The sequence below is a fragment of the Theropithecus gelada genome, chromosome 14 (assembly GCF_003255815.1).
Source record: "Theropithecus gelada isolate Dixy chromosome 14, Tgel_1.0, whole genome shotgun sequence".
Lineage (NCBI taxonomy): Eukaryota > Metazoa > Chordata > Mammalia > Primates > Cercopithecidae > Theropithecus > Theropithecus gelada.
In genome coordinates, this window is record NC_037682.1 from 11,059,371 (window position 1) to 11,084,940 (window position 25,570).

General features: G+C 45.4%; 1 protein-coding gene across 2 annotated transcripts; it reads left to right on the forward strand.

Annotated features, from left to right (window-relative positions):
• Positions 1 to 8,625: 8,625 nt before the first annotated feature.
• On the forward strand, positions 8,626 to 24,333 carry HRASLS2 (HRAS like suppressor 2). 2 transcript variants are annotated; one of them, XM_025357721.1, is made up of 4 exons: positions 8,626 to 8,693; positions 11,779 to 11,893; positions 17,945 to 18,213; positions 24,036 to 24,333. In XM_025357721.1, the coding sequence occupies exons 1-4, from the start codon at positions 8,685 to 8,687 to the stop codon at positions 24,135 to 24,137; spliced, it is 495 nt and encodes a 164-aa protein (XP_025213506.1). In that variant the 5' UTR covers positions 8,626 to 8,684; the 3' UTR covers positions 24,138 to 24,333. The 2 variants fall into 2 exon arrangements, with proteins under 2 accessions (XP_025213506.1, XP_025213505.1); XM_025357720.1 differs by lacking the exon at positions 8,626 to 8,693 and having other exon boundaries at positions 11,730 to 11,893.
• The last annotated feature ends 1,237 nt before the right edge of the window (positions 24,334 to 25,570 follow it).

Sequence of the window (25,570 nt, forward strand, 5' to 3'; positions counted from 1 at the left end):
TTCTTTCAAAATTCACCTATAGATTCAATGTGATTCCAAACCAAATCCCAACAAGGTCCTTCCTGGAATTGGAAGCCAGATTCTGAAACGTATTTGGAAAAGTAAAGAGGCAGGGTTAGCTATTTCGTTAACAACAAAGGAATATCAGGCAGGGAGACTTGTGTTATTATTAGGGGTTATTATAAATTATTATTGTGATCAAGATAGTGTATTTTTGGTGTAGAGATAGTTCAATTGGCCAATGGATTGAGCCAAATTTCCAAAACAGACCCACAAATAAATGAAACCGTAATTTACAACAGAGACTGTATTGCAGATCATGGGGGGAAAGGATGAACTATTCAGGGACTGGCAAACTTTTTTGGTAAGGGCTAGACAGTAAGTGTTTTAGGCTTTATGTGGTCTTCACAGTGTCTGTTGTAATTGGTCATCTCTGCTATGGTAGTGTAAGAGCAGCTATATAGAAAATACTGTATGTGAACAAATGATCATGGATATGTTCTAATAAAACTTTATGTGCTTTGAGATTTAAATTTCATATACTTTTCATGGGTCATGAGTTATTAGCTTTCTTTTAATTTTTCTCATCCATTTAAAATGCAGAAACCATTATTAGCTACTGGGCTGTACAAAAACGGGTGAAGGAGACCAGGCATGGTGGTTCACACCTGTAATCCCAGCACTTTGGGAAGCTGAGGCAGGAGGATCATTTGAGCTGGGCAACATAGCGAGACCCAGTGTCTATTATAAACAAAACAAAAACAGGTGAAGGGCTGCATTTGCCTGTGGGCTATAGTTTGTTGATCCCTAACTAGTAAATGGTATTCACATATAACCACGTGGACTTTGCACTGCACAGAAAAAGTCAGTTTGGGGAGAATTTCAGACTTATGTGTGAAAGACAAATGTCAATTTTTATTTTTATTTTTATTTTATTTTTGAGACAGAGTCTTGCTCTGTTGCCCAGGCTGGAGTGCAGTGGCACGATCTCGGCTCACTGCAACCTCTGCCCCTCGGGTTCAAGCGATTCTCATGTCTCAGCCTCCTGAGTAGCTGGGATTACAGGTGTGAACCACCATGCCCAGCTAATTTTTGTACTTTTAGTAGAGATGGGTTTCACCATGTTGGCCAGGCTGGTCTCGAACTCTTGACCTCAGGTAATCCACCCACCTCGGCCTCCCAAAGTTCTGGGATTATAGGTGTGAGCCACTGTGCCTGGCCAAAAGTCAATTTTTAGAAGCAAATACAGGAGAACATCTTTATGACCTTACTATAGTTCATAAGCACAAAAAATAAAGACAAAAAGTAAGGTACAAAGAGATAAATTTGATTACATTAGATAAGAACATCTGTGTATCAAAACACACCATTAAGCCAATGAAAAGGCAAGCCAACTCTGGGACAAGATATAATATTTGTAATCCAACTGACAAAGGATTAATATCTGGTATGCATAAAGAACTTGGCTGGGCTCGGTGGCTCATGACTGTAATCCCAGCACTTTGGGAGGCCGAGCAGGGAGGATCACCTGAGTTCAGGAGTTTGAGACCAGCCTGGCCAACATGGTGAAACCCCTGTCTCTACTAAAAATGCAAAAATTAGCCAAGCTTGGTGGCATGTACCTGTCATCCCAGCTACTTGGGAGGCTGAGGCAGGAGAATTGCTTGAACCTGGGAGGCGGAGGTTGCAGTGAACCAAGATTGTGCCACTGCACTCCAGCCTAGGTGACAGACAGAGATTCTGTCTCAAAGAAAAACACAAAACAAAACAAAATGAAACAAAAAACTCATACAAATCAATAAAAAAAACCCAACAGAAAAATGGACAAATATATGAATGGGCCCCTCACAGGAAGAGTAAATACAGATGTCCAATACACCTGTGACAAAGCGGAGCCCTTCAGAAGCGTTAAAATCCGGTAAGAGCCTATGTGATAGCTGCAGTGTTGACAAATATTCAAAAAGTTGTTGAGCAATCGCAACTCTTGTATACTGCTAGTGGGAAGCTTCATTTTGCCTTCTTTTTCTTTTCTTTCTTTCTTTTTTTTTTTTTTTATTATACTTTAAGTTCTAGGGTACATGTACACAAAGTGCAGGTTTGTTACATATGTATACATGTGCCATGTTGGTGTGCTGCACCCATTAACTCGTCATTTACATTAGGTATATCTCCTAATCCTATCCCTCCCCACTTCCCCCTCCCCACAATAGGCCCCGGTGTGTGATGTTCCCCTTCCTGTGTCCAAGTGATCTCATTGTTCAGTTCCCACCTATGAGTGAGAACATGGGGTATTTGGTTTTCTGTTCTTCAATAGTTCGCTGAGAATAATGGTTTCCAGCTTCATCCATGTCCCTACAAAGGACACGAACTCATCCTTTTTTATGGCTGCATAGTATTCCATGGTGTATATGTGCCACATTTTCTTAATCCAGTCTGTCACTGATGGACTTTTGGGTTGATTCCAAGTCTTTGCGATTGTGAATAGTGCTGCAGTAAACATACGTGTGCATGTGTCTTTATAGCAGCATGATTTATAATTCCTTTGGGTATATCCCCAGTTATGGGATGGCTGGATCAAATGGTATTTCTAGTTCTAGATCCTTGAGGAATCGCCACACTGTCTTCCACAATGGTTGAACTGGTTTACAGTCCCACCAACAGCGTAAAAGTGTTCCTATTTCTCCGCATCCTCTCCAGCACCTGTTGTTTCCTGACTTTTTAATGATTGCCATTCTAACTGGTGTGAGATGGCATTTCACTGTGGTTTCGATTTGCATTTCTCTGATGGCGAGTGATGATGAGTATTTTTTCATGTGTCTGTTGGCTGTATGCATGTCTTCTTTTGAGAAGTGTCTGTTTATATCCTTTGCCCACTTTTCGATGGGGTTGTTTGTTTTTTTTCTTTTTCTAATAAAGCTGAAGAAAGTCATACCCTACAATCTGTCAGCTCTGGCTTGTGACCCTCTAGTGAGTGTTAACTTTAATTTAGTGAGTCACAATTAAAATATAAAAAACATGAAGGGCCAGGGGAGCTGACTCATGCCTGTCATTCAAGTGCTTTGGGAGGCTGAGGCAGGAGGGTGGTTTGAGCCCAGGAGTTAGGAGTTCGAGGATATAATGAGCTATGATCAGGCCAGTGCACTCCAGCCTGGGTGACAGAGTGAGAATCCATCTTGAAAAAAGAAAAAAAAAAGAAAAAAAATTGAAAAGAACGAATGAAATAGAATGAAAGAGAACAGAATTTATCAGAGTGTATCTCATGTAGTAAGGATAAGCTTTTTTTTTGGTAAAACTTTTGTTCTATTTATATACATATAAACATCCAGAGTACATTGTAAGATGTATTTCTTACTGTTGGTCTTGGTCAAAAAAGTTCGAAGGCCTCTGCTTAGAGAAAAGCTGGCGCGTGTATGCCAGGAGGCTTGTGGAGAGTATTAACAGTAGCGTGTTCAGTAATGGTGACACACTGGGAACACCCCTGATATGGTTTGGCGGTGTCCCCACCCAAAATCTTATCTTGAATTGTAATCCCTACATGTCAAGAGTGGGACTAGGTGGAGGTAATGGGATCATGGGGGTGGTTTCCCCCATGCTGTTCTAATGATGGTATGTGAATCTCATGAGATCTGTTTTTTTTTTTTTTTGAGATGGATGGAGTCTTGCCCTGTCACCAGGCTAGAGTGCAGTGGCGCAATCTTGGCTCACTGCAACCTCCACCTCCCAGGTTCAAGCGATTCTCATGACTCAGCCTCCTGAGTAGCTGGGACTACAGGCATGCGCCACCAAACCCAGTCAATTTTTGTATTTTTAGTAGAGATGGGCTTTCACTATGTTGGTCAGGATGGTCTTGGTCTCTTGACCTCGTGATCTACCTGCCTCAGCCTCCCAAAGTGCTGAAATTACAGGCATGAGCCACCGCGCCTGGCCAATCTGGTGGTTTTATAAGAATCCGGCATTTCCCCTGTTTGCACTCACTCCATCCTGCTGCCCTGTGAAGAAGGTGCCTGCTTCTCCTTTGCCTTCTGCCATGATTGTAAGTTTCCTGAGGCCTCCCCCAGCAATGCAGAACTGTGGGTCGATTACACCTCTTTCCTTTATAAATTACCCAGTCTTGGGTATTCCTTCATAGCAGTGTGAGAATGGACTATATACAACCCCCAGTGATTGTTGACAGGAGTCAGGATAAGTAGACTGTAGCACATTCCCATTAGCCACGTGGGAATACCATGCAAATGAGTGAATAGCTATGGCCAATCAACATGGGTATGAAACTTAATACTGAACAAAAAAATTGTTTTGGCATGCTTGATGTTTGATTCTACTTTTACAAACTTTAAAAAATATAAACTAAATGTATATTGTTAAGGATTACATTTATATATTATTAAGGGATGTGTTTTTAAAAAAATTTAAAAATCAATAGGACAGTAGAGACAAAATTCAGGAGAGTGGCTACAACTGCATCAGGAGGAAGAGGAACACAGGGTTAACTTTTTTGGTAACAGCTTCATTGAGATATAATTTACATACTGTTGACGGTGACTGTGAGACCTCTGTTCTTGTCTTCTTGGTTAAAATAATTTTAACAAGAGACACAGCCATCGACGAACAACAGAAAGCAATTTATTGCAAAAGAGAAAGAACACTCTGAAAGCTAAGTGTAAAAAGAAACAGCTGAAAGTAATTTAGTGTAAAGGTAAAACTCTGAAAGGTACACTCTGAAAGGTACGCTCTGAAAGATAAGTCAGAGTGGGCTGATCGAGAGTGAGTCAGCAAAGACTGGCTCTGAGGGGACTCCCTTTGTGAGAATCTTACATGATTATTCACAGGGGGTGGGAAGAGGTGTGTTCCTAGTAAGCATGTTCTGGGTGGTCCTCTGGGTGCACGTGAGCAGTTGTTGTACATGCTTGTTCCTGCACCGCATGTCTCATTACCATCTTAAATCTCTACCCAGGGGTGTGTTTTTTACTATTATAATGAGCAAAGGGTCATTCTGAGGACAAGCAAAGTTCAAATGCACATGCTCTTTACAGGGGAAAGTCCCCACTGGAGGTAGTTCTGCTTGGATGAGCTTGATTACAACGTGAGTGCTGAGGTTTGTTGTGCTGTTGGTGCGGTTGCTGTGTCCCAGTGAACGCGGTTACAGGGCTCATTGTGCTGTTGACAGGGTGGTTGCCATGTCCCAAGTATGTGGTCGTCTCCTTGATTATCTGTCCTGCCTCAATACCATATAGTTTACTTACTAAATTGTATAATTCAATACCCTTTAGCATATTCACAGAGTTATGAAACTAATACCACAATCAACTTTAAAACCTTCTCATCACCTAAAAGGAAACACTGAACCTGAGTCTCCTGGCCCTTCCATCCCTAAATAATCGTTACAATCATGAATTTACTTTATGTCTCTGTGTGTTTTCCCATTCCTGACAGTTCATAGAAATGGAATCATATCCTATATGGCTTTTGTGACCAGCTTCCTTCACTTATCATGTTTCCAAGCTTCCTCCATATTTTAGCATGTATCAGTACTTCCTTTTTATGGCTGAATCATATTACATCATACGACTATACCACGTTTCGTTATCCATTCGTCAGTTGATGGACATTTGGGTGTGTCACCTTTTGGCAATTATGAATAATGCTGAGTATTAGTCAGGGTTATTAGTCAGGGTTCTTCAGAGAACCAGAACCAATAGGAGGTTATCTGTCCATCAAGATTTCTTACAAAAAATTAGCTCATGCAGCAGTCACAGAGGCTGAGAAGTCCCACCATTTGCTGTTTGCAGGCTAGGGACCCCGGAGACTCAGGAAAGCCAGTGGTATCATTCCGTCTGCATCAAAAGACCCGGGAACCCGGGGAGCCGATAGTGCAAACCCCAGTCTGAGGGCAGGAGAAGATGAGGTGAGCTGTCTCAACACAAGCAGTGAGGCAGACAAAAACGGGATGAATTCCTTATTCCTCTGCCTTTGTTCTATTCAAGCCCTCAACAGATCGATGCTCCCCACCCATGTAAGGGAGGGTCATCTGCTTTACCCATTCCACCAATTCAAATGCTGGTCTCATCTGGAAGCACCTCACAGACATGCCCAGAAATCACGCAGCATCTGGGCACCCCATGGCCCTGTCAGATTGACACATCAAATTACCCACCACTGTTATGAACTGTGTGGACATCTGTGGACAGGTTTTTGTGGGACAGGGCTTATTTAAGAAACTGGTTATTTCCTATTTCTTCAACTAGGTTTACTGATACCTGAGTGTTTTGTTATTATTTCTAGTGTTTTACACTTATGTTGCAAGTATTCTTCTATACGGATATAAGATTCAATAAAACCCTTTATTTATTTATTTATTTATTTATTCTGAGACATAGTCTCACTCTGTCACCCAGGCTGGAGGGCAGTGGCATGATCTCGGGTCACTGCAACCTCCGCCTTCCAGGTTCAAGCGATTCTCGTGCCTCAGCCTCCCAAGCAGCTGGGACTACAGGCACACGCCACCAGGCCCGGCTAATTTTTTTTTTTTTTTTTTTGAGACGGAGTCTCGCTCTGTCGCCCAGGCTGGAGTGCAGTGGCGCGATCTCAGCTCACTGCAAGCTCCGCCTCCCGGGTTCCCGCCATTCTCCTGCCTCAGCCTCCCGAGTAGCTGGGACTACAGGCGCCCACAACCGCGCCCGGCTAATTTTTTTGTATTTTTAGTAGAGACGGGGTTTCACCGTGGTCTCGATCTCCTGACCTTGTGATCCGCCCGCCTCGGCCTCCCAAAGTGCTGGGATTACAGGCGTGAGCCACCGCGCCCGGCCGGCCCGGCTAATTTTTGTATTTTTAGTAGAGACGGGGTTTCACCATGTTGGCCAGGCTGGTCTCCAACTTCTGATCTCAAGTGATTCACCCACCTTGGCCTCCCAAAGTGCTGGGATTACAGGCATCAGCCACTGCGCCCGGCCAAAACCCATTAAAATTATATGTAGCCCAAGATACTCCTGGCATATACACAGAAAGATAACATTGCCTCTAGAAAGGGGAGCTGGGTTGCTGGAGGCTGGAGGTGGGAAGAATGGAGGCTTATCTTTCCTTTTATAGCCTTTTATACAATTAAACAAATATAGAGAGTGTATATGTGAGCAAAAATGTAAGTATTCCAAGCTTCTGTAGGCCTAGAGCTCACCATCTGGCCGGGTGTGACCTGCCCTACCCCGTTCTCTGTCGGTACAACTTTGACACCTTTCCTGCTCATCATAAACCGTAGGGAGACAGCGAATTCTCAGTCCACCGGCCCTTGATTTGCAGACTCTCCTTTCCTATGGCTCCTGGACATAATTTCCTGACACTGTGAACAGCTTGGATTCGGTGAAAAGCCACAAGCGCAAGCATGAGTACAGTGATGTTGCTTCCCAACTCCACCCTGCACGGTCTGGTTGGTCACTGTGCCCACCCTCCTGAGATCCCTTCAGCGGACCGCATGTGGAAGTCCTCCTGCCCAGGGAAACAGGGGTGTGATGTGGTTGCAAGGGGAGGGCAGGCATAGGATGAACTGAGAGTGCCGGACTGGAGGTCCGCCCCAAAAAAGATGATGAGCAAGCCCCAGTGGGACCGGCCCACAGGGCTCTGGACAATGGGGCAGGAGATAGTTAGCCAAGCCAACCCCACTGTCTCCCTCTAGAAGGAATACTTTGAAGATTGTCCCACTGCAACCCAGAGGAGAATGGAGTGGAGGTGCTGAGAGAGGCCGTCTCCACGGGACAAGACCGCGTGGGCTGAGGGAGTAGCTGGTCATGCAGAGCTGCTGTGGCTCTCAAAGAATTTTCCAGTTCTGGCTCCAGTCCATCTGCATCCCCACAGTAAAGCTCTTTGTTTGTTTGTTTATAGCCTGAAGAAAGTAATTTAGTGGTCCTTGCCCCCATGCCCCACAGTGAGGATGCTCAGCTCCCCCCAGCCCCACCCACCCCTTCCTGTCCAGTTTGCTCAGGACCGGACAACTATCTGCAGAAGTCAGAAGAGATACTTATTTGGAGCTTGGGTAGCATAAGCATGCAGGTGCCTCAAAGAAGCAACCTCTACACACCCAGTAATGGGTTTTGTTTCCATTTGGTGCGGAATGAGTGTTTCTGAACTGTGGGTGAGAGGCAGAAAGGGGAGTGGTTTTCAAACTGCGGTCCTAGCAGCCTCACTCTGTTTCCAGGGTAGAGGAATGTGCCTCCAATGACATGATTTGTCTAGGGCCATGGGGTTTGAGGTTGGTGGAAATGTCCGCCTCTCCTAGCAACCATCATTCCCAATTTGGAGGCATGAGTCTCAGTCTCTCTGGGGCTCCTCTCTCCTTTTTGAAAATTTCCCCCATGGTCTCTGTCTCTACATCCTGCCTTGCCCCCACAACCACTGGCTCTTGCTTGTTCCACCTGAAACCTGGTGATTGTCAGCTGTGCCCCTGACCACACTGCCACTAAGTCCTTCTCAATCTAGATCCTGAGCTCTGATTCCTCTTCTCTCTGATTTTCATGCTCCCTTGCCTACTTGATATGTGCTCTGCCCCTGTTTGAAGACGGAAAATTTCACATGAACCTTGATCTATGTTCTAAAATAGTTGTATATGGGCTGGGTCACGGGGAAAACGAAACTCAGAGCTAATTTAAGGCTGGACACAGAGTCAGCAACACACAAGACATCATCTTGAAGGAAGGATGGCTTTGGTAAGTCCCCAGAAAGGGTTTTAAAGCTTTGATCTGAGGAACCACCACCCTGTTAGTGGTGACTATGTGTGTTCTCCTTGTTGGTCTACAGCTCTGGCATGGAGGGCACATGGGCACACGCTGAGGTCTGGGGGTCTGGCTGTCTCAGACACCGTGGGAAGGAACCATGGCACTGGGTTATGAGCCCAGAGGGTCCCCAGCCTCAGCTGCTGCATGGGGTCTGGTTCTACTGAGGCCAAAGTTTGGGTTTATGCTTTTCCAAGCCCTCCTCTGGCCACACTCCCAGTGGCTCCGCTAAGCCTCCTGAAGGCAGGAATGGTGGGTTCAGGGAGAGCAGCCCTTGGTTCACCACACGGGCCACCTCCTCCGTCACACCATCCTCAGTGGGTGGGATGAGCTGGGGAGGGAGGGTCCAGGGAAAGGCTCCATCTGTGTGGGTGGTGATGGGGGCTGTCAGAAAGGGCTCTGTCTCCCTTGCCTCCAGGCAGGGCCAGTTCCTCTACGTTCCCTCCTTCCCTCCAATCCCTTCTCAGTTTCCTTCTTCCTTCAGGCCCAATAGCAGCCACATTTTCTGAGTGCTCAGGGTCCAGATACCATGCTAAACACGTATTTAATCCACACCAGGTAGTTAATAAGCAATCCTATGAAGTAGGCATAATACTGCCAACTTCACAGATGGGGGGGAATGATATTCTGGTAAGTATTAGAGAGGGGGCTGCCCAAAAGGCAGAGAGGGAATTTGAACTTATGAGGGTCTGACTCTAAAGCTTCAACTTAAAAAAGAAAGAACGTATTTAATTTCAGGAGGAATATGTGAACACATTCACCTTATTTGAAAAACCAAAACTCTAGCCTGGGCAGCATAGTGAGATCCCATCTCTACAGAAAATATTAAAATTAGCCAGGGATAATGGTACATGCTTATAGTCCTAGCTACTTGGGAGGCTGAGGTGGGAGGATCGCTTGAGCTGGGAAGGTTGAGGCTTCCTGCAGTGAGCTGTGATAGTATCGCTGCATTCTAGCCTGGGTGACAAAGTGAGATCACGTGTCAAAAAAAGCCAAAAGCCAAAACCAAAAATGATTAGTATAAAAGCTATTGTCCCCTTTGACCATCTTTCCCATCTGTACAGCCTTTCCCCTCGGTACAGCCTGGTGTGTATTCTTTCAAATATTTTTCTATGTTTTTGCATACATATATGGCTACCTTACAAATATTGGTTTGTAGCTTTGGGGTTTGTTGTAGTTTTGAATTGCATTCCCTGAGGACATTTCAGTTAGGAAATGCTTGAATCTTTTCCTTTATTTACCAGCTATTGGAATAATATGGTGATTCTTTTCTGTCCTCCAAAGATGCCTACTGTTTTTAAAAAATGTCCTTATGAACACATGGGTTTTAACGTATTTGATGTGTTTCAGTCTGTGTACAGTTATTATTATTATTTTTTTTTTTGATGCTCAAATTGTCCCTTATTTGGTCAAGTTGACTCTTGACCCCTCTAGTCAAAGGCTTTACTTTTGTTTTTTAATTTCAAGATTTTTTGGGGGGAATATGTGGTATTTGGTTACAGAAATGAGTACTTTAGTGGTGATTTCTGAGATTTTGGTGTACCCATTATCTGACCAGTGTACTCTGTATCCAATGTGTAGTCTTTGTTTGTTTGTTTGTTTGTTTTGAGATGGAGTCTCACTCTGTCGCCCAGGCTGGAGTGCAGTGGCACGATCTCTGGGTTCAAGCAATTCTCGTGCCTCAGCCTCCCAAGTAGGTGGGACTACAGATGCCTGCCACTATACCCAGCTAATTTTAGTATTTTTAGTAGAGATGGGGTTTCACCATGTTGGCCAGGCTGGTCTCGAACTTCTGACCTCAGGCAATCCGCCCACTTTGGCCTCTCAAAGTGCTGGGATTACAGGCGTGAGCCACCACACCCAGCCCCAGTGTGTAGTCTTTTATTCCTCACCCACTCCCACCCTTTTCCCTGAGTCCCCAAAGTCTCTTGTATAATTATTATGCCTTTGCATCCTCATAGCTTAGCTCCCACTCATGAGTGAGAGCATACGATGTTTGGTTTTCCATTCCTGAGTTCCAATTCCATCCAAGTTGCTTCAAATGAAAGGCTTTACTTTTAACTATAGCTCCCCACCAGATTCTGAGTTGACTGGCACTCTCGCTGCCCTCAGCAGCAGTTCAATTCCTTTGTGGCCTGGCTCAACTGAGTTACGGGGAGGAGGGGTGCTGGCTGGCACCATAGCATACCGGAAACAGAACTCTCGTGGCAAGGGCTGTCTGCCATCTGCCATTCTGGGTGTGGCCAGGGCAACATTCCTCCCACCCATGCACCCTCCAGAGGGGCACTGCCCTACCACCAACTCCAACCACACCCTGCCATCCCTTGCTTTAATTTTAGCCTGAGCTCAGACTTCAGCTGCCCTGGGCTTGCCTAGGACATTCTGGGATGGTTAAAGGCATTAATGTTGGAAACTTTCAGCCCTACCCTTCATTCCTGCTCTTCTACTTACTAGGCAAGTTAACTAACCTTCCTGAGACTCCATGTGCTCATTGTCAAGTGGGGGTAATGATAGTTTTCACCTAAAGGAGCGGTGTGTAACGTGGGTCAAGTGTCCGCCTGCCTCTGACATGTTGGGCGTCGCAAGTCAGAGCTCTAGAACTCGTAGGAATCACTTGGGCTCAGGCTCATGGCAGGTGGCCCTTAAAGAGGCATTTTAGGCTTCCTTGGGAATCATGCAGTCACTTGCTGACAAAAACATACTCTGTGCATAAAATGCACTCACATTCAGCCTGGGCACATCACTCTATCACACTCCTGTGCTGCACATTCATGAAAATCTCCCTTAAAGATACTCTCTTCATCTCCTCCTTGTCCCCTGAAGAGCATCTTTTCAGTCCTGCAGCCCCAGTAAATGAAGGTGCTTCCTACACATGTGAGCAGTGCTCCTGCCCTCCTGTTTCCCGCAGGTGATGAGCAGAGGGAATCTGCAGGCTGGGCTGGGGCTTCTTGCAGGTCAGGCCCTAGAATGTTTCCTGCAGATGACTTGCCTCTGCCTGTTTCTGGTTTTTCTGTTGCAGGCTAGACGAAGACGAACACTGAGACCTGGAGACCTGATTGAGATTTCTCGCTTTGGCTATGAGCACTGGGCCATCTACGTGGGACATGGCTATGTGGTCCATCTGGCTCCCCCCAGTAAGGATGGGTTCTCTTTTTAAGCACAAGGGTTGAGATCAAGAATGTGAAGAGATGCACAATTATGTGCTTGTCCTCACTTCAGGGTCTAGCAGAGTAGGCACTCAATACGTAATGCTGAATGAATTGTGCTTTTCCTGCTAGATGTAACAACTGCTATTCTTCTTTTGCAGTAAGTTGGTGGAGAGACTATTGACCTTTATTCCATTATAGAGTGGGGTTCAGTCTGACCAACTCATTGTGCTTGGTGAGCATCCCTCCATGGGATCTCTTATGCATTTGTTGTTCTGGAGGTACAAGCCAGGGTAAGAAGCAGTTACTTCCTTCACATAGCTTACAACTGAGCGCATCGTACAATGGAAGGAGCGCGTAGGCCTCCCAGCTCAACAGAACCAGTTTGGAATTGTGACTCCTCTGCTTACAGACTGTGTGCCTTGAGCATGCGGCTTCACATCACTAAGTTCAGCTGCACCTTCTACAGAGCAGGGATGAGAATCCCTATGTCCCACCTCATGGAGGGATGAAATGAAGGAAGGTACAGGAAAGCACTGGTGCAGGGCCTGGCCAGGGGCTAAAGCAACCTCCCTTTCCATCTGAAGCATTGTGGCATCAAAGAAAATTCCAAAATACTGGAAACTACTCAAGTGCAAGACATCAGGGGATTGGTCAAGTAAAATAGATATACCTGCGTATAATGGAATGCTATGCAGCCATTAAAATAGTTGTACAGCAGGTGTATATATACACTTTATACACATCTATATATACACACATAGATGTATATATATCTACATATACAGATGCTCTGAGTTTCACTTTCCCTGTGACCCAGCCCAACTTTCTATGTGTATATGTACACATACAGATTTAACTCTTTTTTTTTTTTTGAGACGGAGTCTCGCTCTGTCACCAGGCTAGAGTGCAGTGGCGCAATCTCAGCTCACTGCAACCTCTGCCTCCCGGGTTCAAGTGATTCTCCTGCCTCAGCCTCTCGAGTAGCTGTGACTACAGGTGCCCGCCACAATGCCTAGCTAATTTTTTGTATTTTTAGTAGAGACGGGGTTTCACCATTTTGGCTAGGATAGTCTCAATCTCTTGACTTCGTGATCCACCCACCTCAACCTCCCAAAGTGTTGGGATTACAGGCGTGAACCACCACGCCCAGCCCAGACTTAATTCTTATAGAGATTGTCATGATGAGTCAGTGACTGCTGACAAATATTTAAGACTCTTGAGAGAATACAGTGCATAACACGTATTATCAATATGACTAATAGGAAGATATGTATACGTACACATACAGACTTGGACTGGGTCACCAGGGAAGTGAAACTCAGAACATCTATATATGTAGATATATATGCAACTCTTTTCAAGAGTTGTAGAAATATTGATACTTATATATGTATATATGCACATCTATATCTATATATAGATGTGTATATAAATGAAATCAAATCAAGCTAGAGAAGTTTAAAAGGCTTGTTGCACATACAAAAGAACAGTTCTTGAATCCAGAGACTTTGAGCTAAAATGACAAGAAGCTTGGCTCACAGCAATTATAGCTCGGTTTACAAAGTTATGTAAATGAAGAAGTACATTGTTTTCTGTTGTAATTGACTAGAGACTTACATCCTTTTAAGGTAGCAGTGCTGCATAAACTTACTTATTTGTATCTGAGTGGTGAAACTGTGAGGTCACATTGACATGTGACTTTAAACAATTTGGATATGCCCTGGTTACTAGGTCCAATTACAGGCTATAATAGGCTATAGGTCTACTTTTTCCTCCACGTTTTTGGGTGAGAAAAGCCTGATTGCTGCATTCACAGACAAACATGTAGAGGGCTTAGAATAGTTGGGTAGTCCTAGTGTGAAAGGATTCTGTAAAGCCTGTTTAAGTTCAGTAAAGGTTTTCTCATGTTTTATTTACCATGGAAGAAGTTCCTCAGCGCTATTTTTGGTTAGTTAATAGAGTGGAAATGGCTGGGCACAGTGGTTCACGCCTATAATCTCAGCACTTTGGGAGACCGAGGTGGGTGAATCACTTGAGGTCAGGAGTTCAGGACCAGCCTGGCCAACATGGCAAAACCCCATCGCTACTAAAAAAAAATTCAAAATTTAGCTGGGTGTGGTGGTACATGCCTGTAGTCCCAGCTACTTGGGAGGCTGAGTCATGAGAATCACTTGAACCCGGGAGGCAGAGGTTTCAGTAGCCAAGATTGCACCATTGCGCTCCAGTCTGGGTGACAGAACGAGACTCTTGTCTCAAACAAAACAAAACAAAACAAACCATCAGATCTCATGAGATTCACTTACTATCATTAGAACAGCATGAGGGAAACCGCCCCTATGATCCCATTACCTCTACCTGGTCCCGCCCTTGACATGTGGGGATTACAATTCAAGATGAGATTTTGGGTAGGGACACAGCCAAACTATATCAGGCATGTTCCCAGTGTGTCACTATTCTGAACAGTCTACTGTTAATACTCTCCACAAGCCTTCTGGCATACACAAAAAAAAAGAGTGGAGAGGCCAATAAAGAATAATTTGGGTTTCAGGACTTGCAATATCCTGCAAGCCTGAGGAATCCTCTGAGTTGTCTTTCAGTTACAGGTCAAGGAAAATTTGGATATTATTTATTCTTTCTGGGCACAGAAATATTCCTTTTTTAGATAAATTATGACCTAGATAATGAACCATCTCTTATGAAAGTTGAAGCTAATCTTGAGAGGTCTTATACCCCTTATAAGCTAGTTGTTATAAGAGATATGTTGAGTAAATTTCTGAGTCCTCTTTAGATGAGGAACACAGAAACAAATCTGCATTTCTGGGAAACATACTGCATTTCTGGGAAACATACTGCATTTCTGGGAAATTTCAGGGGTTTTAAATTTTTATGTAAAACTTGTGAAAAGTATAATGGAGCCTCAATAATACTATCCAAGTGTACTGTTGACTTCTCCAAGTAAAATTTAAAAAATATTGACTTTTTCTGTCTATTGGGCTGCTAAAGAAAGCAGAGCATAAGTCCACAATGTTGACATGAGGATAGCTTAAGTTTTATTTATGGTTACAGCTAGCATTTTGGGGAAATCAGAAGAATTTTAAGTTTTTCGTTACATGGTAATGAGTGGTCTAGGACTATTCAAACTATGGCCTCCATTTTAGTTTCTCTTTAAGTGTGTGCATGTGTTTAGTTTTTAAAAAATCAGACTTATTTAAGAATTATTTACAAATAGTAAAATTTATCCTTTTTAGTATGCAATTCTATGAGTTTTGACAAATGCATATGACTATGTAACCATCACCATAATCTAGTTATAAAATAATTCCCTAATTTTCTCTGTTCAGCTGAACCCATGGTTGGAGTGGCCCCAAAAGTGGTGTCAGGGGAGTTTCTTCAGGGGACTGACCCCAAAAATCCTGAGATGGGGCCAGTTTGGATTCCAAAGAAAGAAGCACTAAATGCCAGGCTGATCAGTCCAAAGCATTTATTAGGCGAACTTATATGCAGAGGCCTGAAGGGTCCTCTAATTGGACAGCAAGACAGATGTTCTTCCCAGGAATGTCCAGAACAAGGGGGTTGGGTTATGAGGTTCACATGAGGGTTTAAAGAATTTGGTTCAAAGCTGGGGCTAGTTTCTACGTGCTTAGCAACACATTTGCTCTTTCAGTGTTTCATGCAACAACCTAAACAACTTTATCCGTGCCAGGGAATGAATGTTAAAGGCTCCAGCTTGGGTTCAAGCCTGCAGAGGGCAACATGCAGCTAGTCGGGTCACAGAGTGTCAAGGCATTCTGTGTTAGTCAGGACAAAGAAAGAAAGTGGGGGAAAACTGGGTAACACTACACCTCATCCCGTGAAAATTCTCCCATGCCCCTTTGTTGTCAACCCCATATATACGCTCACATCTCCAGTTCCTGGCAAGCTATGATCTTTTCTCTGTCCCTGTGGTTTTGCTTTTTCCAGAATGTCATATAACTGAAACCATACAGAATGTAGCCTTTTGTGTCCAGTTACTTTAACTTAATGCATTTAAGATTGATGTATGTTGTAGCATGTGTTAGTACTTTGTTCCTTTTTATTGCTGAATAGTATTCCATTGTATGGATATACCACCATTTATTTATTCACTCACCAGCTGAAAGACATTTGGGTGATTTTCAGTTTTTGACAATAATCATTAGAACCACTATAAATGTTCCCATGCATGTTTTTTTTTGTAAGTGTGAACACAGATTTTTATTTCTTCTGGATATATACCTAGGAGTGGGATTGTAGGGTCATATGGTAAGTGAATATTTAGTTTAATAAGAAACTGGCAAACTATTGTCCAAAGTACCTCACCAGCAATACAGGAAAGGGTGCTATCTATTGGGGAGAAGGAAGAACCGCATCCCAGAACTGAGAGACTGAGGGGCAGGAATAGGAGAGTGAGAGGAAGAGGGGGAAGAGAGGGGCATGGGGGAGACTGACAGGTGGAAATAGGGGGTGAGATGTTGGAAGACTAGGGGCAGAGATAGGAAAACTATGGAGCAGAAAACAGAATCTTAGAAGCCAAGAAGGCAAGACATCGGGTTAGGGGATATAAAGGGATAGAGATGGAGGAGACAGTGTATTTTTCTCATGAAAATGAATAAATTATTGTTGACATATTTTTATACCTGTATTAATCTTGTTTCCTCCAGCTCCCCTTCTTTTTAGGATCTGCAGTCCATCCAGGCAAGACTGGGTCTGACTCGTCTGTTTCTCTCCTTGGCAGAGGGTCTTTCTGGCCCCCATTCCTGCTCCTGTAGCTGGAGTGAGCTGGGACCAAGACATTTGTTTAAATGTCATTTTGAAAAGAAAAGAAAAATCAGTAAAGGAAAGTGTGAATACACACCTAAGTTTAGAAGCTAGTCGTTAGATAAACTGGCTGTTCAGAAACTGACATTACAACAGGCTTTCTTTAAGCTGGGCTGCTTCTAGCAGGGTCCATTGTAGACCCCTGGGTCCATCGGGCCCTCCCTGAGGGTTCTGGGTGCTGTCACTTTGCCTCTGTTTCATTTCAGCTTCCCAGGAGGCTGGGGTTCCCTTTAGAGGCCAATTGGAGAATTTAAAGCTGGAGGGCATGGACATCCCCTGGCCTAGTTCCTCAATTAATTTGAAAATGATGACACCAGGGTCCCAAGATGAGAAGGGCTTTTTCTGAAGACACACAGTAAGAGAGCCAGGGCCAGAACCTGGGGGCCCTGGATTCCCGGGACAGGCTTCTGTCTTGTTCAGCTGTTTCCTTTCCTATTGTTTCAAAATGCCACCCTCACCTACTGGAGCTCCCACAGCACCGCCTCAGGGCAATGGAGTGACATTTTCTTTTCTCTGCCTTTTTGGAGATAAGATGTCACTCTGCTGCCCAGGCTGCAGCGTAATGGCACAATCACAGCTCACTGCAGCCTGTAATTTCTGCGCTAAAGCAATCCTCCAGCCTCGCCTCTGGAGTAGCTAGAATTACAGGTATGTGCTGCCATGACCAGCTAATTTTTGAATTTTTATTTTTAGAGACAGGAGTTTTAGTACATGGTGCAGGCTGGTCTCCAACTCCTGGCCTCAAGTGTTCCTCTGGCTTTGGCCTTCCAAAGTACTGAGATTAAAGGCACCCGGCCTGGAGTGACTTTTTCTAAGCCACAAGCTAGTGAGAGGCAGTTGGGACTATGGCCTGGGGCTCTTTTGCCTCCTCTGTTTGCCCTGTACCACTCTGCTTTGACTGTTGACTCTTTCAGGTATATCTAAACTCACATGGTCCTTTAGAGCTCAGGTTATTTACTTTAGAAATGAGGAAACCAGAGCCTAGGGACCCATGGTGACTTCTCCCAAGTCACCCAGGCTTGGGTCTTCCCTGTTTTCAAGTTTAAGGCCAGGCAGGATGGACAGGTCCTTCCACAGCTCCTCCTTCTCGATGGTGCTCGGGGCACCGAGCTGGCTCGGAGCACTGCTGGCTCCACTGAAGTTGGAGCCAGCCCTGAGCCCCCCAGGCCCTGCCCAGGACTGAACTCACTGTTTGCACAGGTGAAATTGCTGGAGCTGGTGCGGCCAGTGTCCTGTCTGCCCTGACCAACAAAGCCATAGTGAAGAAGGAACTGCTGTCTGCCGTGGCTGGGAGCGACAACTACAGGGTCAATAACAAACACGATGACAAATACAGGCCACTGCCTTGCAACAAAATTGTCAAGCGGGCAGAGGAGTTGGTGGGGCAGGAGTTGCCTTATTCGCTGACCAGTGACAACTGCGAGCACTTCGTGAACCATCTGCGCTATGGGGTCTCCCGCAGTGACCAGGTGCATCTTCAGACTGTGTCCCCTTCCCAGGAGCCAGGCCACTCCCTCAGCTGCCAGAGGCTGGGTCCCTGCTGGGGCCAGGGCGGGATAGAAATAGACATGAGCAAGACAAAATAGCAGATATGAAACCCCTGCCCTTGAGGGTGTCACATTTGGGGTGGGGACAAGGGTGGGGGGATATGCAAGTTGGCAATGTAGACCAGTGCAGTGGGTTGGGGGGGGTGGCCACAGAAGGGAGTCACAGCCTGAAACAGCCCTCCACAGCCCTAGAGGCAGGCTTTATGATTCCCACTTTACAGATGGGGAAACCGAGGCTCACCATGCTTAAGTAACTTGTCCAAATTCATTGAACTCCTAGTTATTGAGTCTCTAGTCCATGTCAGCCACGGTGAAGAGGGGGAGTTAAACCTACATGTGTTCTCTCCAAGGGCCCAGATCAAGGAAGGCTTTGTAGAAGAGGTAACAGCCGAGCCCAGCCTGATTTAATTATGTTGATTAATCTGAAAGAAAATGAGCTGGAGATTACCAGGGAAGGGGAGCAATAAGGGCTATAGGCAGAGGGAACAGCGTGAGCCAGGAAGGGGAAAAGCCCAGGTCATATTGGGCAATTTTTTTCTGTAAAGGGCCAGATAGTAAATATCTTAGATTTTGTGGGCCAGGTGGTGTCTGTCTTATTACCCTGGTGCCGTAGCTTTGCAGCACAAAAGCAGCCACAGACAACATATAAACGAACAGGCAAGGGTGTCTTCCAATAAGTGTATTATTTATTTTTTACAAAAATAGTTCACAGGTTGGATTTGATCCACGGGCCATAGTTGGCCAACTTTTGGATACAGGGTCTCACAAACTTTTTTTTTTTTTTAAATACAGGGTCTCACTCTGTCACCCAAGCTGCAGTACATCACGTGGAGTTCGATCATGGCTCACTGCAGCCTCGACCTCCCGGGCTCAAGCAATCCTCCCACCTCAGTCTCCTGAGTGGCTGGGACGACAGGAATGTGCCACCATGCCTGGCTAATTTTTGTATTTTTCTGTAGAGATGAGGTTTTGCCATGTCGTCCAGGCTGGTCTCGAACTCCTGGGCTCAAGCAATCTGCTTGACTCGGCCTCCCTTGGGATTACATGAGTGAGCCACCACACCCAGTCCAAGACAACTTAAAAAAGCACATATTCTTTCATACATTCTTAGATGACATCAAACACTTAAAAAAATCATAAATGTAAAACATTTGTAAAGGAAAGGATGGATTTTGGTATATTGCATATTACATATTTGTGTACGTATTTTCTTCACAATCTTGGAGTTGCACATTTAGCTCATTCAGTTAGGAAAAAACGTCTTCCGTGTAAACAGTCAAGCCAGGTGTTATTTTCAAACCAATCAGCCTAATCAGGCTTATTTTGACATTCAGAAAAAAACTGACAATTTTTCAATTCAAATAAATGTATTAATGCACAGTTCCATGACAACCATCTCACTTTAGAATTCTCATTCTAAAGCAGCAGACAGATGAGGCAGGAGCCTCGACGTGGTTGCACATTCCTTTCTGAAGCCCTCCCTGTTTAGGAGCAATGCATTCTTGAATCCTCCCTTACTGGTGTCTAGGAGTGTCTACACCTTAGCCTGTGCACCATAGATTCAGGGCGCGGAAGGATTTAGCTCTTAGGAGAAGGAGAGGTGATAAAAAGGGGAGATGGGCAAGGAAAATCCACACCTTCTGGAAACAAGTGCCCCAGGAGAGAGGCCAGGCTATTAACTGAGAGCGTGCCAGGCCATGCTGGGCACTGGGGCATGGTGGGACATGCTCTGGAACTCAGTGGGAACCCTGCTGACGGGGTCTCCCCTCGGTTGAGCTGAGGAGGGTGGACCTATCTTTGGATGGGAGGGATGTCGGAAAGGGATTGGGGATGGGCTGCCTTATCATGCATCTAAAAGCTCTTCTATAGGCCGTGCGGAAGCCACGAAATCAATCTGGAAGACCCCAGTTTTAGGAAGTGGTTGGCCCTCTGCTGTGCTTCTGAGGGGTCAGAACTCAAGCCGACGGGGAAGACTCAGAGGAGGCAGTTTTCTCTGATTTAGTTTGTCCCTTGTCCTTGAGCCTCTCTTGTTGAACTTCATCTGCTACAGGTCACCCATTAACTTACCTTTCTTTCTTCTTCTCCCTCCTTCCTTCTCATCTGACTCTGCGTGTCTGGAAGGACCCTCCTCTGTCTGTCTCTAGCTCTCGCTCTGTAAGAAAGTGGACTTGTGAGAACTGCAGGACTCTTGGCACACAACGCCATCCAGCCCCTGCTCTAATAGATGACCAAGCTCTAGCACTGCTTCTAGCAAAATAAGGCTGTGTCCGTAGGATGACCCCAGGCCCACGATAAATGCCTGCCTAAGAAAGCCGTCTGCTGCCAGGAGAATTTACCGTTTGTTCTAACCAACACCGGACAGAGACGCTGGCCCTTTCTTAGAGTGTTTATTTTTATTTTTTTTTTTTTTATTTTTTATTTTTTTGAGACGGAGTCTTACTCTGTCGCCCAGGCTGGAGTGTAGTGGCCGGATCTCAGCTCACTGCAAGCTCCGCCTCCCGGGTTCACGCCATTCTCCTGCCTCAGCCTCCCGAGTAGCTGGGACTACAGGCGCCCACCACCTCGCCCGGCTAGTTTTTTGTATTTTTTAGTAGAGACGGGGTTTCACTGTGTTAGCCAGGATGGTCTCGATCTCCTGACCTCGTGATCCGCCCGTCTCGGCCTCCCAAAGTGCTGGGATTACAGGCTTGAGCCACCGCGCCCGGCCTCTTAGAGTGTTTATTAAAAAGGACTTGTAATTATGAATCCTTCCTCTGTCCCTTTGAAACATAGATACAGTCATCTCTTGGTATCCATGGGTGGGGGAGGGATTGATTCCAGGATCCCCTGAGGACACCAAAATCCATGCATGCTCAAGTCCCTTGTATAAAATGGTGTGATATTTGCATATAACCTGTGCACATCTTCTCATGTACTTATTTTATTTTAGAGACAGCATCTCACTCTGTCACCCAGGCTGGAGTGCAGAGGTGCTCCACTGAAATGTGACCTCAGCTCATTGCAGCCTCGACCTTCCTGGGCTCAGGGGATCCTCCCACCTCAGCCTCCTGAGTAGATGGGACTGCAGGCACACGCCACCACACCCGGCTAATTTTTGTATTTCTTTTTCGTAGCAATGGGGTTTCACCACATTGCCCAGACTGGTCTCAAACTCCTGGGCTCAAGTGATCCACCTGCCTTGGCCTCTCAAACTGCTTAGGATTACAGGCATGAGCCACTCATAATTACTCATAATACTCAGTGCTAAATGCTATGTAAATAGTTATACTGTATTTTTAAAATGTGTATTATTTTTTATTGTTCTTTAAAAAAATTTCTTTCTAGATGTTTTCAATCCACAATTGATTGGATCCATGAATGTGGAATCCATGGATATGGAGGGCTGACTGTATATCTCTTACAACTCTGAAGCGTCTTTCTCAAGGACCTGAGAGCCAGTCCTTTGAAATATAATCATCAGGAAGGACAGAGCCTTTGCCCCATCTCTGTGGGAGGGTAGAATCCTAACTTTGATAATTGCCAGCTAGCAGACACAGCTGGCCTCATGGTGTATTCAGGGACTAATCCTTTGTAATATTTCATCTCCCTGACTCTACTGAGCCCTCGCTTACCCGTCTCCCTACTCCTCCATCTCCTTTTAAAATGTCAGTCACCTCTGCACAAACTGGAATGGAGCTCAGCTCTTTCCCTGCTGTCAGTAGAGACTGAATCAAATCTGTTTTTGCTGTTTTAAGTTATGTCTGGCTTTGTTTATCTTTGACACTTGGAAATGATTCTAAGTGTATTTGAATAAAATGGTTCTTTTTTCCCCTTTCTTTTCCCCAGTCACTCACATGTTTTAAATTCATTGATACTCCACAGAAATCTGCTGTTTGGTTGCTGGTTTAAATATTTACTTCCCTGTCTGTGAAGGGCTTAAGTGCCTCTGTTGGGAAGTCAGGCAGATCTAAGCCTTATCACTCACTTGTCAGCTGTGTGGCTTTGCGTGAGTTCTTTTTTTTTTTTTTTTTTTTTTTTTTTGAGATGTAGTCTCACTCTGTCACCAAGGCTGGAGTGCAGTGGCGTGATCTTGGCTCACTGTAACCTCTGCCTCCTGGGTTCAAGCAATTCTCCTGCCTCAGCCTCCCAGGTAGCTGGGATTATAGGCACCATGCCTGGCTAATTTTTGTTTTTTTTTTTAGAAGAGATGGGGGGGGGTCTCACCATGTTGACCAGGCTGGTCTCGAACTCTTGACCTCAGATGATCTGCTCACCTCAGCTTCCCAAAGTGCTGGGATTGCAGGCGTGAGCCACTGCGCCCGGCCTTTGCGTGAGTTCTTTACTCTGTCCATCCTCAGTCTCCTCTGGAAAGTGGGAATTAGAATCACTACCTCCTAGGGTTGTCAGGCAGATTAAAAAAATACTGGACCTGGAGAGTTCCCAGCACAGTGCTGATATCTAGAAAGCAGCCATTCTCACAGTCTTCACCCCTACCCCCCACCCTGTGTTGTTTCCCCCAGTCGCTCCAGTGCTGGTCTCTCAGAGACAGTGGTGCAGGCAGGGGCGGACCCACAGGATCGCAGCAGGCTGTCTTGGCTAGCTCCCAAAAGCTGTGCCAAGCACACCGACCCTCAGGGGTCAGCCTCACATCTCTTCGGTTTTTTCAGCGTATCCTCTTCCTTCTGCAGAACCATTTCCTGTCAGCACATAAGTGAGGCAATCTTATTTATTAAAGCACACCCTCCGTGCTCCTCACAGTCCAGCATTCATTCAGCAGATGAATTATGAGTGTCGACTCTGTGCCTGGCAGTGGGATCAGCACCTGGGACAATGAGACCAATCCAGGCGAGGTCCCTGCCCTCAAGCCTTGGGTAGTGAGAGTTCCCAGGGGTGATTTCCCAATTTTACATCTGCCTCAAGGGCCCCAGTCGGCCAGCCCTGACCTAGAACATCTGGGCACTGCCCCTCTGTCCTTGCCACAGCCACACTCTGGGGCTTTATTATGCTTTTTGCATAATAAATTATTATTATTTAAATTAAATTAAATAATTAAATATTATTATTTAAATTATTAAATCATTTAAAATTAAAATTATTTCAAAATTTTAAAATAAAAATTAAATTTAAAAATTATTTAAATTATTTAAATTATTATTTAAATTATTATTATTATTATTTTTTAAGACAGGGACTCACTCTGTCACCCAAGCTGGAATGCAGTGGTGTAATCTTGGTTCACTGCAACCTCCGTCTCCCGGGTTCAAGTGATCTTCCTGCCTCAGCCTCCTGAGTAACTGGGACTACAGGTGTGCACCACCACTCTCAGCTTTTTTATTTTTTTTTTGTATTTTTTGTAGAGATGGGGTCTCACCATGTTGCCTAGGCTGGTCTGGAACTCCTGGGCTCAAGCGATCGGCCCATCTCGGCCTCCCAAGAGGTTTGGATTGCAGGTGTGAGCCACGGCGCCCGGCCTGTTATGCTTTTAATACCCACAGGGTGTATCTGGTTTTCCTTCTTTGACTCTGTGTATATCACACCTATGGCTTTGTTCTTCCATTCATTCTGTGCCCACCAGACATCTCCACTCCTCTTTCCTGGGTGGCCTGACCTCTTGGCATCCCCTCTCCCAGCCAATATTTGTTCCCTCTGTGATTCAGATGAAGAGGACTGGGCCAGATGAGTCTTTCTGGAGCCGTAGTTTCCTGGTGTATGTATCGTGGTCCTGCCCTGATGCTGAGTGTGCTCTGCCTTCTCTTCCGCTGCAGGTCACTGATGCAGTCACGACAGCAAGTGTGGCAGCAGGCGTGCTGGCTGCTGCAGGCCTTGTGGGGTTGCTGCTGGCCAGAAGCAGGCGGGAAAGGCAATAAATCCAAGAAATTGTCCCAACAACAACAAATTCTTATGGAGGAATATTATTTAGCCAGCAGGAGTGGAGTTTGGCTTACTGATTTTACTGTTGTGTGTTCATGAATCTTTATTTTAATGGAGTTAAAAGCATAGGAAAATTTATTTGGAAATGCAGCTTAGTATGAATTCTATTAAAGACATAATTGGGCTCTGCTATGGACTGAATGCTTGTGTTCCTCTCACACCCCAAATTCATATGTTGAACTCTAACCCACCTGTGGGAGGGTATTGGAGGTGGGGTCACTGGGAGGTAATTAGGTTGTGAGGGTAGAGCCTCTAGGATGGAATTAGTGTTCTTATGTGAAAAGGAAGAGTCCAGACCGGGCACAGTGGCTCATGCCTGTAATCCCAGAACTTTGGGAGGCCAAGGCGGGAGGATCACCTGAGGTCAGGAGTTCAAGACCAGCCTGGGCAACATAGTGAAACCCCATCTCTACTAAAAATACAAAAATTAGCCAGGTGTGGAGGCAGGTGCCAGTAATCCCAGCTACTCGGGAGGCTACGGTATGAGAATTGCTTTAACCCGGGAGGCAGAGGTTGCAGTGAGCCAGGATCATGCCATTGTACTCCAGCCTGGGTGACAGAATGAGACTCTATCTCAGGAAAAAAAAAAAAAAAAAAGAAAAGGAAGAGACCAGAGCTCGCGCTCTCTCCACCACATGAGGACCTAGTGAGAAGGTAACTGCAAGCCAGGAAGATTCTCCAGGTGCTCTCAGCATAACTGTCACCCTGACAAGTGGCTGCCCTGAACACTTCCTCCCTCCCTCCACCGCCCCAGGGAAGCACAGGTCTCCCCCTGGAGGATGCTTCTGGGGTGCATCCGCCATCTTTGGTTGCACCAATTTCTTCACAGGAAGTGAGAGAATGGGGGGCTGAGCAGCTCCTGACCTTTCTGCCCACAGCTTCAAGCTTGCACTGAGTGATGCTGCTCCAAGGCCTGAGCCTGCGAAATCTGCAGTGGGCAGACAGGAGCTATCCTGGGACATCAAGCAAGGCAGTGGGTGAGACTGCCCATGCAAGTCTCATCAGAGAACATTCCAGTGGCCTAGCCCAAAGAACTGACTTTTGGGTCAAATTGACTTGAAGGGAATCCAGAACCTTCGCTTAGTGACTGTGTGACCTTGGGTCACTGGCTTAGACTCTGAGTCTAGTTTCGCTTTCTGTCCACACAGTATTAAAACTGCTCACCTCCCGGGAACTATGGAGAGCACGTAGCCTGAGGACGTGGCTAGTGATTTTGACTTCAGAGTGTGTAAACACAGAACAGCTGTTGTGGTCAATTTGGGCACGTTGGCCAAAACAGAGATGGCAGGAGAAGCTGTGTTTAATATCCCTTTCTTTGATGAGCTGGAGCCAGAGCCCTGGTCCTTGTCCTTCCACATTGCACTTTCAT

Excerpts from the sequence above, each read along its gene's own strand:
- HRASLS2 (XM_025357720.1), top strand. The coding sequence starts at position 11,740 with ATGACTTGCCTCTGCCTGTTTCTGGTTTTTCTGTTGCAGGCTAGACGA. Across the intron at positions 11,894-17,944 it reads GGTCCATCTGGCTCCCCCCA|GTGAAATTGCTGGAGCTGGT; the intron begins GTAAGGATGGGT and ends CTGTTTGCACAG. Across the intron at positions 18,214-24,035 it reads GGGTCTCCCGCAGTGACCAG|GTCACTGATGCAGTCACGAC; the intron begins GTGCATCTTCAG and ends CTTCCGCTGCAG.